Source organism: Lycorma delicatula, chromosome 8 (assembly GCF_047948215.1).
Source record: "Lycorma delicatula isolate Av1 chromosome 8, ASM4794821v1, whole genome shotgun sequence".
Classification (NCBI taxonomy): Eukaryota; Metazoa; Arthropoda; class Insecta; order Hemiptera; family Fulgoridae; genus Lycorma; species Lycorma delicatula.
The window spans coordinates 1,957,504-1,973,445 of NC_134462.1; the positions used below are offsets into that span (position 1 = coordinate 1,957,504).

Below are 15,942 nucleotides of genomic sequence, written 5' to 3' on the forward strand. Positions count from 1 at the left end.
TATATACTGGTACACATTTTGAATTTTTTATTTTATTTTATTATACAATAATATTGTTTTTTAATTTAATATTCTTATTAAATAATAATAATTTATTAGTATTGTCATTAAGAGGTATGAGGGAATTATTAAAAATAGATACTCAGATTTTGTAATAAACGGAATATAAAAAAAATCAAGACTTAAGAAGCAGTATAAAAAAAATTTGGCTTTACCTGCATTTATTTTATTTTATATGCAGTTTTTTTAATGCTACATATGTTGCATTTTTTCTTAATTGTTTTTTTTTTAACCAATAAATTTTATTATTTATTTAAATTATTAATACCGTTTTACATTTGCCAACGATGATTGTATAATAATTAAAATGTCCATCTATTTCTATGAATTTACGTTACGTAAATAGTTATTGTGAGTTATTTTAGAAATAATTATTTTACATCATTTATTTATTTATTTTTTTAGATAAAGGTTTTAATTCTTTTTCCGAGATACTAATGATGCTAAAATGCTAACTAAGTATACGTATAAAAATGTTTATAATTTTCTTTTATTAAATTATAGCGTTGTATTGCATAAATTAATTTTCTAATTGTATTTACTATAAAGTTCATTCCATTACGGTTAAGTGTGATGTTATTAATTGATATGTGTAAACGTACATAAATGTATATTTATTGACGGATGTTTAGTAGTGAAGATTGTATTTATTTACGGTATCGAATAAGTTATTTCTGTTGCGAGTGTTTATTGGTGAGTTTTTAAAGGGTGGTACTTCTTAACACGGTTTGTAATTGGTCGGATTTCGGAGGCGGGTTTATTCGGCCATGCCGATTTGTTTTGATCGCGACCTTTCGGGGAGTCGAATAGAACGGTATAATCGTGTGGGACTCGTTCGGTTCATTTTAAACAGATCTTCGGTATAAACTCTGCGGGACTCGATCTTTGTTAGGACAACATCACCAAAACAAGTTAGAAGAACGCTTCTCTCTCTCGACTAATGTAAATGTTTATGAAGTCCTTGTTTTTGCCGGTGTAATGATGAAGACCGAAGACGTAGCGCAGTACGGTCCTGTTCTCCATCAAAGTATAAACATTCAACAGCGCATAACGAATTTACACGTACATCATACGGCACAATTTCCGCCTGCACCGCCCCCGAGCATACAAGAATCGGGGGCGCAACAGATGACCACATCTAAGGATAAAAAACCGGTCGCTCGAAGGCAAGAAAAACCGCCTTTCTCGTATATCGCTTTAATTACGATGGCGATAAAATCTTCACCGCATAGAAAATTAACATTAAGTGAAATTTACGCGTTCTTACAACAACGTTTTCCATTTTTTCGCGGTCAGTATACGGGATGGAAGAATTCTGTGCGACATAATCTAAGTTTAAACGAATGTTTCATAAAAATACCTAAAGCTCTCGGTAGACCGGGTAAAGGACACTACTGGACTGTCGATGCGGCTTCCGAATTAATGTTCGAAGAAGGTTCATATAGAAGACGTCCGAGAGGTTACCGAAAAAAAATAAATCCGAGACAACAATCGTATCCGGTTCAATTTTTCTCTAATCCGAGTGATCCCGCTCAGGAATATATTCACCAGCAATCATCTTATCCTCACCAACAATTATATCAAGGATACGATTATACGTCGCCGCCGATATATCCTGGATGCGATTCCGGAAATCCTTGGCCGACACCGACATCTGATCCTTATAAAACGGACGCTATCGACTCGTTTTCTTCATATCCACAGTTTTCATCTGCTGTCCAAGGGAATTCGGATGTCGTTAGTAGTATGTAAATTAATTATTTTTATTAATTAAATCTTAATTTATCCGTTTGAACGTTGATAAAATAAAATTTTATCACCGACATAAAATTACTTTCTTTTACATAATGATATCCATTGTTAGTATGAATTAATTATTAATTTTCGTAGTAATAAAGCACTTTAATTTAAATTAATTTTTTTAAGTAATAATTAATTAATATAATGTAATTTTTTTTAATTGCATACCCATTAATATTAATTAATTAAACTCTTAAAAAATGTTTATGCTAAAAAAATTAAAATATTCATAGTATATTCTTAAGGAATTTTTTTATTAACGCATACTAATTTTAATAACAAAATACTTTAAATGATAAATAAATTTTTTCTGATCGGTACTTAGAAATAATAATATATTGCATAGATCACGTCAGGAACGGGTAGATATACTAGTTGAAGAAGATAAAAGAACTACCCCTGTATTTACGTGGATAGATCAAGGGAGACCGTTATTTAAAAATCCTTAATCAGAACAGCATACACAGTTAATTATAAAAAAAAAGGATTTGATTAAAATCCATATTAATTATTTAAAATATAAATATATGAAATTAATTCGATAACTACATGAAGATACTAAATACAAAAAAAAAAAAAATACAAAATAATTCAGAATTTAAAAGGTATTCATGAAAATTATTTGAGCGCGTATTTAAATACATTTTGAATACAACACAGAAAATTCAAGGGCTTTTTTCAAAATGTTTAATAAATATTATTTAAAAATTCTTCAACAAAATCAAATATATATTTTATAAATAATTTTTATAGAAAAATGCTTAAATAAACAAAGATTTCAGTAATTAAATACAAAAAATAATAAATTTATAATCGAATGTACATTTGATTTAACATAGAAGTATTATAATTCAAACTTTATCCACAAAATAATGCGAATCAGAAGTTAAAAATGAGTTTTAACGTTTCTTAAATACCAAATCTTATGTAGATTCTTTTATATACCTTCATATTTAAATAATGATTTAGAAAAATATTACGATAAATATATAGAAGTATTTTTTTTTTTTAGATGATTTATTTATAAAATTGTTAAATTTCTAAACAATAATCTTCGTAGTTGTTTATTTTTTAAACTAAATACATTAATAAGTATACACTTTTTGGACAGAAAAATCTACTTTTTTTTGGGAGTAAAAAACTATCATGTCTTATTATACTGTGTATTAATATATATATTTATCGTGTAAGAATTGCTCCCTCAAAACTGTCATTTATATGAGAGATTATATTGATTCATTCCAGTGTATTACATAATAATTAATATTATGTATCGTTAATTTTGTATCTCTTTCTCTAATGATAATGTTTTTTCCTTTAATCCAGAAGTTTATGTGCTCGAATCCCGATTTTCTTGGCATTTTTCTTACACTACAAATTGGTTTTTCATTAGTTGCTGTAAATAGACGCTTAGTCTTTCTCTAGTTGTGAAAATAACTAGATGATTGTAGTGCATCAACAAATTTCTACATAATTTTTTTTTTATAACAAATAATATGTTTTAATTATTATTATAAATTAATAGTATAACAAAGTCTGTTTAAAGTAAAATTAAAATTAATCTATTTTAATCATTAAAGGATTATAACAAAAACTTCATTACGTAGATTGTATTGTATATTAATATGAGTTTATTTTTTTATTATACCGATACAACATTTTTAGTAATAAATAAATTTGATTAAAAAATTAATGTAAATCATTTAGATACAAATAAATAAACAAATAGAAATTACACCGATATATATATATATATATATATATATATATATATAAATGTTTTTTTTTTACACTAAATTGCGTTATTTATTTAAAAAAAATTAACTTATGGAAATTTCTTTTATCGAAATTAACGTTAAAAAAATTTATATATTTCTATACACATATAAACATATGAAGGGAAGTACAATAATTTGATTTACGTATAAGAAATTAATGAAATTATTAAACTAAAATTAATATAACCAGCAGAATTATAGAGCAAATTCAGTAAAAATGACTAAAATAATATGCTTTCTTATATATATAAATTACCTTTTCTGAATTAACTTCTAACTATTTATAAACCATTCCGATTTAATCCAAAAAAAATTTGGTCTTTAGGTTTTTTTCATGGAAGATATATTGTATTTAAAAATTTAGTATTATTTGGTAAGGAGTTAACTAGATTTGGAATTATAATTTCTGGGAAATTTTTACTGTAATCATTTTGGTATATTAAAGTTATTCGTCAATTAAATTAATATACTATGTAAGTTGTATAAAATTATTTCGAATTAATCGTAAATATTTCCTTAAATTATAAAAATCTAATTGTTCCCGAAGGAATTCGGTGGAAAGAATTTAAAAATTTAACTTAATAAAAGTTCTTTAACTGGAACAAGTTGATATTCTGGAGCTATTGAACATATTGTTGTACAATAACTAATCATATAAAAAAAAAAAAACGGTTGGAATATATGCTTTTCTTAACTTCTTTTTGATGTAGAAAGGTATTTGTCACGGTGACTGAAAGGTCTAATGAATAGCTGTACTCGGTGCGTTGAAAATGCATTAAAATACAAAATGTTCCGAAAATTAATAAACTATAATTTTTATTATTTATATGTAACCATATCACGTTTTTGTGATTCTAAAAGTAGTAGTTTATAATTAAAATGGATTATAACTATTATAACAAAAGAAAGCCTTTGTAATTAAAATTATACGATATTACAAAAGTATGTTTAGATTTAAAAAAGTAAACAAAAAATTATTTATCGTTAAAATTCAGAAAAATATGTATCTTTAATGCAGTTTCAGTTTCCCTGAGTGTACCTGCAATAAAGAGCTAGCCATACGCTGCGTCAAATACATCCCTCATCAACTAGAAGCCCAGATTTAACGTATATTCCAGAATTTTACCTAACTCTGTATAATAATAATAGTACGGAAAATCTATTTTGATAATTCCAAATGTTTAATTAATTTACATCTAATTTTTCCATCTATAATTTAGCAAACCGTTTATTCTTAGATGAAATTTAAGATTAAAAATGATTATTTATTTAACACAGGTTCAAAATTTCCTATTTATTTTGATTCAAATATAATAAAAATTAATTTTTTTGATGCATTTATTGCATAAAAAATTCTCGGCGTCACTGGGAATCAATCCGAAATATTATGAGTAGAAAAACTAATATGCTATCCCATTTCATCACAGAGTTTAGCAGAGAAGTAATCTTTCAATTCTAAAGAGATAAACCATTTATTAACTTCAAATATTTTATAAATGAAATTAACAAACGGTTTAATTTTAACAGATTATGTTTAAACTACAGGTTTTAATGAAATAAATACTCATTTTCATTCTTCGCGTCAAAATAAAACGATTATGTGAAAATCACTGTTGTATCTTATAAAACGTTTTTTACACAGGATTAACTTTTTAAGGATATTTTTATAAAACTGCCTAACGTGGAACTTTTAAACTGATTATTTTGAAAAAAATTAAGTATCAAATAGAATTGTAGACTTAGATACTGTTTTGAAACTCTACCGTTGTTGTTTTTTATTAAAAAAAACCCTAATTTCTGAAATAAATATACCAGAATTATATTTCCTAGAATTATTATTATTAAACTAAAAATAACCTGAACCATTATAATAAAATTAATAAATATAATAATTCCATAGTACATAAATAATTATAATAAATATAAAAATTTAAAAAAAAATCTTTTCCAGACCCTTGTCGTTGGCTAAACCTATTTGAAAAAAAAATAGACGTTACTTGAGTATTCGTGCTTACAATATTCTTCTGTAAAACTCAAAGCTGAAATGTATTATATTAATATTATTTGACTTTAAATCTTGTCAATGAATTTAAAACTCGATAACTCGCTTCATAATAACATTACGTATATATTTTTTTTGTCTTCAGACATTTGACTGGTTTGATGCAGCTCTCCAAGATTCCCTATCTAGTGCTAGTCGTTTCATTTCAGTATACCCTCTACATCCTACATCCCTAACAATTTGTTTTACATATTCCAAACGTGGCCTGCCTACACAATTTTTTCCTTCTACCTGTCCTTCCAATATTAAAGCGACTATTCCAGGATGTGGCCTATAAGTCCGTCTCTTCTTTTAACTATATTTTTCCAAATGCTTCTTTCTTCATTAATTTGCTGCAACAACTCTTCATTTGTCACTTTATCCACCCATCTGATTTTTAACATTCTCCTGTAGCACCGCATTTCAAAAGGTTCTAATCTTTTCTTCTCAGATACTCTGATCGTCCAAGTTTCACTTCCGTATAAAGCGACACTCCAAACATACACTTTCAAAAATCTTTTCCTGACATTTAAATTAATTTTTGATGTAAACAAAATTATATTTCTTACTGAAGGCTCGTTTTGCCTGTGCTATTCGGCATTTTATATCGCTCCTGCTTCGTCCATCTTTAGTAATTTTACTTCCCAAATAACAAAATTCTTCTACCTCCATAATCTTTTCCTTTCCTATTTTTACATATTATTCCTATTTTTACGTATATTAAAAACGAATAAATATATAAATGGATAGTTTTATGTCATTACCAAATCTGTGACTTTTCTGTTAACTCGTACATACAGAGTGTCCCATAAGTTTCCGTACACAGAAAATAAATATTTTTTTATGAAAACCGTTTTTATTTGCATAATATGCCGTACATAACTACAATTTTTTTTAAAACGCATTTCGATCCGCGTCCTGGACTGCTAAAGAACACGTAACCCCTTAAATGCCATGCTGTATCAGAAAAATGCACAAAATATAAATCATCTCAATGAATAGCAATAATTTATGGTTGTAGTGGCGTTGGTGATGTTCTTTGAGATAATTTAACCTACCGGGTTGGTCTAGCGATGAATTAGTTATCGTAAATCAGCTGATTTTGAAGTCGAGAGTTTGAAGATTCAAATCCTAATAAAGACAGTTACTTTTATACGGATTTGAATCTAGATTGTGGATACCGGTTTTCTTTTGGTGGTTGGGTTTCAATTAACCATACATCTCAGGAATGGTCGACCTGAGACTGTACAAGAGTATACTTCATTTACATTAAATTCATTCTCTGATGTAGTACCTTACGGTGGTTCCGGAGGCTAGATAGAAAAGAAAGATAATTTATATTTTGTATCTTTTCCTGATACACCATGGTTTTCATATAAAAATATATCTATTTTTCCTATTTCTGGAGATATTCTGCAGTTTTATTTTATTATTAATTTAAAAAAAAAAACACTAATGAAAAAAATATTTTTTACTACTTTTTAACATATTTTGACTTTATAACTGAAAAATGTAGATAAAAAATACTCGTATTCCTCAATAACGACCTAATGAATAATTTTTTCTTCGTTCTCATTAAATTTCGATGTTCTTGGTTCTATAGTATTCTAGTTATCGGACACATTTTCCAAAAAAACTGTTATTTCAGTTAAGAATGTTTATTTATAAAAAGTACAAATAAACTGGTTATATTCATTTTGATAACTTAATTAAAAAAAAAAAAAAAAAAAAAAAAAAAAAAAAACATTGCACGGTAGATGAATTCTATCAACAATTTTTTCTTACAATTATGTCCTTTTATGAAACACTAATGTGACATATTGAAGAAAAGAAGAAAATACAAGACTGTTTTTTAATAGTATAAAGGAAATTTAAGAATTTTATGTTTTATGTATTGTTTTGAAGTAAATTAAAAAAATGTTCGAAATACCAGATCAAGGGTTTTTCTACTACCAATGTATTAAAAGAAGTTATAATTAAAGGTTTTAATTTATTGAGTATTCCTAATCGTCAATTTTATTAAAAAAAAATCTGTAATATGTCCTATTATTAATAAATGTTTTTATATTTAACTGATAGCCTATAGCATTAACTTTAATAATCGCGCTTACAGAAGGATTTAACCATACAGTTCACCAATTGAAAACTGTTTCAGGTCTAAAATGGAATCGTTTATTATTATAAAATAACTTATTTTACCTTTAATAATTTCTACCATGCGGTTAGAGTTTCATAAAGATTATTTAATATAGCATGTTTTATAATAATTGATGAATAAAACATAGAGAAAACACATTAACATGCTATTTTATACCGGTCACTTAAAACATTTTTCCGTATTAATATATTTGACATTAAAAATATAAGCATTATTGCTTATAATTATAAATATAATCTAACCAAACTAAACCTATGCTCGCTAACCTCGACTAATTAACAGTTATGTTTTGATTATTTAAATAATAAATAATTGCAATAATTACTGAATTTATTATTTAAATAATCAGAACATTGCTGTTAATTAGTCAAGGTTAGCGAGCAAAGCGAGCGTAGACTAAGTTTGGTTAAATTATATTTATAATTTCTCTACAAATACCAAACAAATCTGGAAGAATTCTATCTCTGTTGTAGTTTCTTTTTGAAAAAAAGGATTCGTCTATTTCTACCGTTATTCCTGGACCACCTACCTTTTTTGGGTTCTTTAATAAATTATTAACACACACACCTCTCTCAAATACATTTTCCAATCTGTTATTGCTTCATTTGACATTATTACGCTCGCTAACCTTAACCAATATGTAAAATATGTTAATATATTTAAAATGACTGATATAAAACAGAATGTTAGTGTGTTTTCTCTAATATTTTATTCATCATTATAAAACATGTTATATAAAGTAATTTTTACGTAAAAAAATGCGAAAAAAGTGGGGGCGTAAAACGAAATAGTACCAAAAAATGTTATTTAAAGTAATCCAGAATGTTAACAATAAAAAATTATGTTGCCCAAAAAACAGAAGATAATCGCTTTTTTTTTTGTCTTCAGTCATTTGACTGGTTTGATGCAGCTCTCCAAGATTCCCTATCTAGTGCTAGTCGTTTCATTTCAGTATACCCTCTACATCCTACATCCCTAACAATTTGTTTTACATATTCCAAACGTGGCCTGCCTACACAATTTTTCCCTTCTACCTGTCCTTCCAATATTAAAGCGACTATTCCAGGATGCCTTAGTATGTGGCCTATAAGTCTGTCTCTTCTTTTAACTATATTTTTCCAAATGCTATTTTTCCAAATTATATTTCTTACTGAAGGCTCGTTTCGCTTGTGCTATTCGGCATTTTATATCGCTCCTGCTTTGTCCATCTTTAGTAATTCTACTTCCCAAATAACAAAATTCTTCTACCTCCGTAATCTTTTCTCCTCCTATTTTCACATTCAGTGGTCCATCTTTATTATTTCTACTACATTTCATTACATTTGTTTTGTTCTTGTTTATTTTCACGCGATAGTTCTTGCGTAGGACTTCATCTATGCCGTTCATTGTTTCTTCTAAATCCTTTTTACTCTCGGCTAGAATTACTATATCATCAGCAAATCGTAGCATCTTTATCTTTTCACCTTGTACTGTTACTCCGAATCTAAATTGTTCTTTAAGATCATTAACCGCTAGTTCCATGTAAAGATTAAAAAGTAACGGAGATAGGGAACATCCTTGTCGGACTCCCTTTCTTATTGCGGCTAGTTTCTTATGTTCTTCGATTACTGCTGTTGCTGTTTGGCTCCTGTACATGTTAGCAATTGTTCTTCTATCTCTGTATTTGAACCCTAATTTTTTTAAAATGCTGAACATTTTATTCCAGTCTACGTTATCGAATGCCTTTTCTAGGTCTATAAACGCCAAGTATGTCGGTTTGTTTTTCTTTAATCTTCCTTCTACTATTAATCTGAGGCCTAAAATTGCTTCCCTTGTCCCTATACTTTTCCTGAAACCAAATTGGTCTTCTCCTAACACTTCTTCCACTCTCCTCTCAATTCTTCTGTATAGAATTCTAGTTAAGACTTTTGATGCATGACTAGTTAATCGCATAATTAACAATATATTTTCTAAAGTTATTTTTTCATCGAATAGAAATTAATTCCTTAAGATAAACGTCATATATATGTTTTAAAACTCCTGAAAATTAATAGAATATTCCCACTAAAAACCTTTTTGTGACTCATTTGTATTTACGTGGGTTGTGATCTTACGTTGCAATACATTTAGCAAAAAAATAAAATTATTACTAATAGATTCATAAACGCACGCGCTTGGGTATGTGTGTACATGTACATGGTATGTGTATGTATGTACATCTAACATAAGAAACTGTATTAGAATTCTATATATATATATATTTGTTTATTTATAAAAATGAAAGACAGGAAATGCATTTGCAGTGTTAGCATTCAGTTTTTTTCTTTAGGATAAATTATATAACCAAATCACATAATCCTGTCAGGCCATGCTAAAAAAATTATCGTTCATCTCATCCTCTGAAGCAATACCTAACGATGGTCCCAGAGATTAAAAAAAATCCCATAAAATGCATATAAAACCAAAAATATCAATGAAAAGTCTAGAAAAAACTTTCCTGAACGAAAATTTTGTTATTATTTCTGTTCTCTCAATTATTAATTTATTTCTAATAACATTATTATATCTCTAACTTCTAGTTAACGCTAGTTAGCTTAGCTAAGTTAATATAATTTATTCAACTTATATTTTTTCAGTTATTAAAATGTTAGTTTTCCCGCCACTTAGGGGTCTTAAACTTGATTTATAAAATTGATATTTATATATTTTAGTAAATTTTACATTAGTGTATTTGAAACAATTTTATAACTTACACCGTTATTGTGTAATGATTATTACAAAAATTTTAATTTTGGCAGCCATTTTGAGGTGAACCCGACGGCCATTCGTGTATTTTTGTAATCTTCTAATGATGCTTAACTCGAATCCAAAATCAAAATCCGAAACAAAAAGTATTCATACTGAATTCAATATCGAACTGTTGGTTAGTTGAAAAAAAAAACGGCTAAAAATTGCATAACTTTCCCAGCTTTGCCCTTGAAAATTTTTATTTGAAATACGTCACATATATTTTTAAACATTATTACTTAATTATGTAATATTTAGAAAAATTTTAGGTAAAAATAGTTTGGATCCGATTTAACAGCCTTATGAAATGATATCTTTACCTTGAAGATTATGCGGTATTAAAAATATAATCGGGAAAAAAATTCTAAGTAAAATTTTAGGTTTAAGTTGACCTCCTTGATCGAATGACTGAAGTTTGTATCGTTAAAACTGTACTGTATTTAAAATATAATTTCTAAAAAAAAAAAATCAACTTTTTAGTAAAAAAATCTTTGGCTGTAATTTGATACACTTGTTCGAAAGCTACCTCATACGACATTTTTAATAACAGTCACAATTTTAAAAAGAGATAAGTATCAAAAATTATAAATTAAAAAAAAAATAATTCTTACGTCGGATCCCATGCGACCCCCTTATTTTAAAAAAAATTCCATCCCGTCTACATTAGACTGGTTACGATTGGATTTTCAGTTTAGAAAATTAAAGTTTAAAAAAATTAATATTTTAAGTACGGATCCCAATCAGCCTCTTGTTTTTTGAGATACAAAAGTTTATGTATTGGAGTAATTATTTACATAAAATGGAAAAAAATTATAATTTACTAAAAAAAGAAATACGAGTACCGTAACTCCTTGAATGATATGCTCGAAAATCAGGCCGTAACTGGAATGTATAACCAAATATTTGTATAAAATTTTATTTTTTTGGTCAATGGGTTTGGATAATATAAGGGAAAAACTGTTTAAAAATAATATCTCCCACCCCTAAATCAAATCGACTTAGAACTTTGTAATTCCATAACTTGACAAGTACTTTCATTACTAAAACTCTACTACTAGAACTATCGAACTTACTAGAACTATCCACGACCGCTATTCAAAAAGTCAAAATGCTCAAAAATACCTCTCTGCGTTATCCAAAATTTAATGCCATCAATGCCCCTTATATAAAAATTATATTTTTTAAGCCATTTTCAGAGAATCTATGTTGACCCAAACCGGAGATAATCAAAATATAAGCCGACTCATGTTCTTACAGCTTCCGAAAATTCCTAAACATTTTTTTGAATTAAGGGGTCTTGAAACTCGGCATTTGCAAAAACCTCGATACCCAAAATTCTGACCGCCGCTATATTTTATCTTTATAACTATTCTTCTGTAGTAGAAATAGAGGTATACTCGGGAAAATAAAAAGTACAAAAAAAATAGAAATAATAATTTAATAACAAAGATAAAATTAAAAAAATTGATTAACATAACGTTTAAATCTTTGGATTTATTTTATAAAAAACCCAGACTCACACCTCTGTTCCCAATCAAACTGGCTTGATTTTCCAGTTAATTTGGCAATAACTGTGTTTGTGTTTTTTACAAAAAAAAAACAAAAAAAAACGTACTATTTAAGCAAAATGTAAAAAGTCTTTTAATTGGAAATTTATGTTATCTTGTTTTTATGAATAACTAGCCGGAAGCTGCACCCTCTGGGCCCAGGTCGGTCCAGGCGAACCCCAAAGCCAACTGAGGGGTTCATTGGGGCCTCCCAGTGGCACGGGACCTACCCCAGTACGGCAGAGCTCGCGTCGCCCGCCATTCCCGTGTTGTAGCGGGACGTCGCCTTGGACACCCGCAGAGCTCCGCTTCGGTCGCCATTCCCCTCTACCTAAAGGACTCCGCTCCCTGGATCCCCGAACTGTTCGTTATCCTTATGCTTGTGAGAATAATACTGATAAATAACAATTAATGTATTAAGGCTTTATAGAAACCTGAAAAAGAAAATAAATTAAAAGACAGAATAACAGTAGCTATGGTAACTAACGTACACACCTTTTGACTATGAAAATTTCGTAAGTTATTTCTTTGCCGTGAAGGCAGAAATATAATAATGAAGTAAAAGGAATTATCTTTTTACTTCTTTGTATGAAGTAAGGGAAGTATTATTTCGCGAAATATTTCGGTTTTCAGATTTCAACGGAAATATCTGTTTTGACTATCCCAGAATCCATTTTTGAGTAGTTTAATGAAATGAAATATTTGGATCTTAGAAGGGGAAGGCACATCGGTTCGAATCAGACTTTATCTACTTTTTTTAACTTTTTTTAATTTAAATATATTGATTTATTAATAATTATTAACTCGATATTGTAAAAAAATTACAATAATTAATAATTCAATAACAAAAAAAAAAAAAAGAAGTTATTAGTGAAATAAAATTTGATGTACTTTTAAAAATGCGTATATGTAATTCAATAGGCATTATTGCACGTGTATATGTAATAGAATTTAGAATCGCATTATTTGTGGATTTTCTAGTTTAATTAATGTGATATTTCTGTTTACTTTTATCTACATTAAAGTTAACTACAGATTAATTGAAAAATAGACCCTCACAAGAGCAATATATACACTGAGACATACATGCCCGATTTTAATAAATTGCAAAAAATTCTTATCTTTTAGTTCATTACTCTTCTGATATTTTCGGACAATACTCTCCCTAACTCGGAGTTAATTATCATTTCATTTATTTGTTTTTTGTTTCCATTCATTTAATCGCTCTTTGGTTTGATATAATTCTTCTTATCTTAACTTGCGTACACGTTCTCTAGTTTCAAATTTTCTCTCTATATTCATCATCCTCTCTTAATGTTTTTATTCTTTCCTTTGTTTTAACGTTTTCTTCCTCTTTATATTTATCAAATTCTCTTAATGTTAAAGGAACTTTTAATCTATCCTAATATTTCATTTAAGATTGTTGAATCAATAATCGTATAAATATTTGATGTTAATAAAAACTAATATTTCAGCAGTTATATAACTGTCCACTTTATTAAAGAATTGGAGGAACGTATCTTACTTTCAAATGAAATAAGTTTAAAGGAAGTGGTGCAAAAAATGTATATATATATATATATATAATTTAATAGGCGAACAAGGAAGTCATGTAGTGTCCACATTAGATTTTTTTCCTTAATGAATATCTTTAATTTACAACTTCATCCTCCTTGAGGGTGAAGAAATAATGAATATTTTTAGTATTTTAATCTTTAAGGGAGTTAGATCCTCAGACTGTAGCTTAAAACCGTCCGTGGTATAATACGAATGTATTGCGAAAATTTTAAAGCAATCGATCGGTTGGTTCTTCGAGGTTTTTCGAGATGAAATATATCCAAAAATCGTCTCAGTTATGCCAAGAAACATGGGTAAAAATTTGGTTGCGTTCGATCGAATAGTATTTTTCCTCTTTATATAATAGTATAGAGTATAAATAACATCCATCTATATATATATATATATATATATATATATATATATATATATATATATATAATGAAATCGATTAATTCACGTTAATAAAAATTTACTTTAAATTATACCTACGGAGTCATATTAATTCATATATTCTATCACTACACACTTTCGCACTATCTTATAATGAAATTAAATTAAATTTTGAGATAAAACAATTTTCTTGTAATTATCAGTCATTTGATATTTTTAATGGTACAATTCATTCCCTATTTTTCTGTTTAAACTAATATTTTAACCTCGACTTATTCGCTATATCGTATATCCTCAGTTACCTGTTTTACGTATTTTAACTTAGTTTCCTTCGAATTTTTCCTTCTACTTTTTTCCGTTATTTTTTTCTTGTTATTAGTAGATTAAATGAAGTTGAATATGATCTTAATATAAGGATTTCCAACCTGGCTAATCTTTTTACAATTTTTTTTCTACTATTAGTTTTAAAACCTTTTTATTTTGAAGTTTATCAACCTACCTAATTATAAGACATTTTTCTGTAAGATTATTTTTCAAAGGCCCGTATTGTTTTTTTGTTCTGATTTTACTATGGTAAATATTTCAATACGCTCAAACAAATATCTTTAAGCATTTCTTATATTAATTCTTTGATTAGATTTATAATCAATACCACCAAGGTTTTTTTTTGTATAAAAGCTCTCCTTCCTTGTTTACACCGGCCTGATTTTGCACTCTGCTTTAATTCAGCTATGCTTTGTAATTTTACTGTTTAAATAACTAAATTATGCAACTTGAGTTTATTTTATTCCTCTTTATCTCTATTTAATTACTAATTTTCCTTTTTTAATCGTATTTTATTATCTTTGTTTAATTGTATTTATTGTAAAATTGAATTTGTCTCCAAGAAAAAATTTATCTTTCTAATTTTTTTTATGGTTTCTGTCAAAAGACCAATAAATTTCTGTTTTTCCTGATTAGATAATTCGTTTTTAAATTTATATTTAGCTTATGTTGTTTTTCTTTTATAATTTATATATTATATAAACTGAAAGGCAGTGGGGACAGAATACATCGTTTTGTCATTCCCTTGAATACATGAACTTGTTTATCTTTTATTCTTAAACATATGTAATTAACAAGTTTCTACTAAAATGTATCGTTCAAGCCAGAATATCATCACTTGAATTTCGTTCTTCAACCATATACTTCATTCAAAAATTGTTATTTATACAATCAAGAGTCATTTGTAAAAATGAAAAGAATGATAATTTTTTATATATATTAAATGTGAATAAAATATTTTATAAAATTAAATTCAAGTTTAAAAAAATAAAATAGGAAAACAAAAGTAATAGAAGTAAACAATAAAGAGTAATTTAGTGGTAAAGACAGATGAAAGAAAAATACAAAAAAAGTAAAGATTGCAGATATTTAGGAATTATGATAAAAGAAGACTGGAAGAATGCAATGAAAATCAAAGAAGAGATTTCGATGATAAAGAAATCCTTTGATAAGGAGAGGAAATTACTTTAAATTAAAGTCTGAACTTAGAATTAAGGAAGAGGATAGCAAATTGTTATGAACGGTGTGTCCTGTTATGTGGCAGTGAAACATTGGCCGATGAGGAAAAGAAAGCGGAACTGGATTGAGGCTTTGAAATCTAGATGTGGAGAAAATATGATGGATGGATAAAGTGAGGAATGACAAAATATTGAACAAGATTAAAGAAGAAAGAACACTTACTCGGGAAGTTGTACAAAAGAAAAGGTAACTAATTAGAACATGGAGAAAATAGAATCTTGACAACTGCATTAGAAGAGTCATTTGAAATAAAAATCAAGTAAGGATGAAGAAGAAGAA

The 15,942-nt window shown here is 27.5% G+C and overlaps 1 protein-coding gene across 2 annotated transcripts in view; it reads left to right on the plus strand.

Moving 5' to 3' along the window:
• The first annotated feature begins 899 nt into the window (after positions 1–899).
• LOC142328800 (uncharacterized) overlaps positions 900–15,942 on the plus strand; it is a 57,918-nt gene continuing 42,875 nt past the window's right edge. For both annotated transcript variants that reach the window (XR_012757364.1, XM_075372843.1), the window contains exon 1: positions 900–1,804. Coding sequence is in view for 1 of the 2 variants with exons in the window: in XM_075372843.1 (XP_075228958.1) it covers positions 1,039–1,804 (766 nt within the window). In the remaining variant the exon portion in view is untranslated. The remainder of the gene's footprint in view (positions 1,805–15,942) is intronic.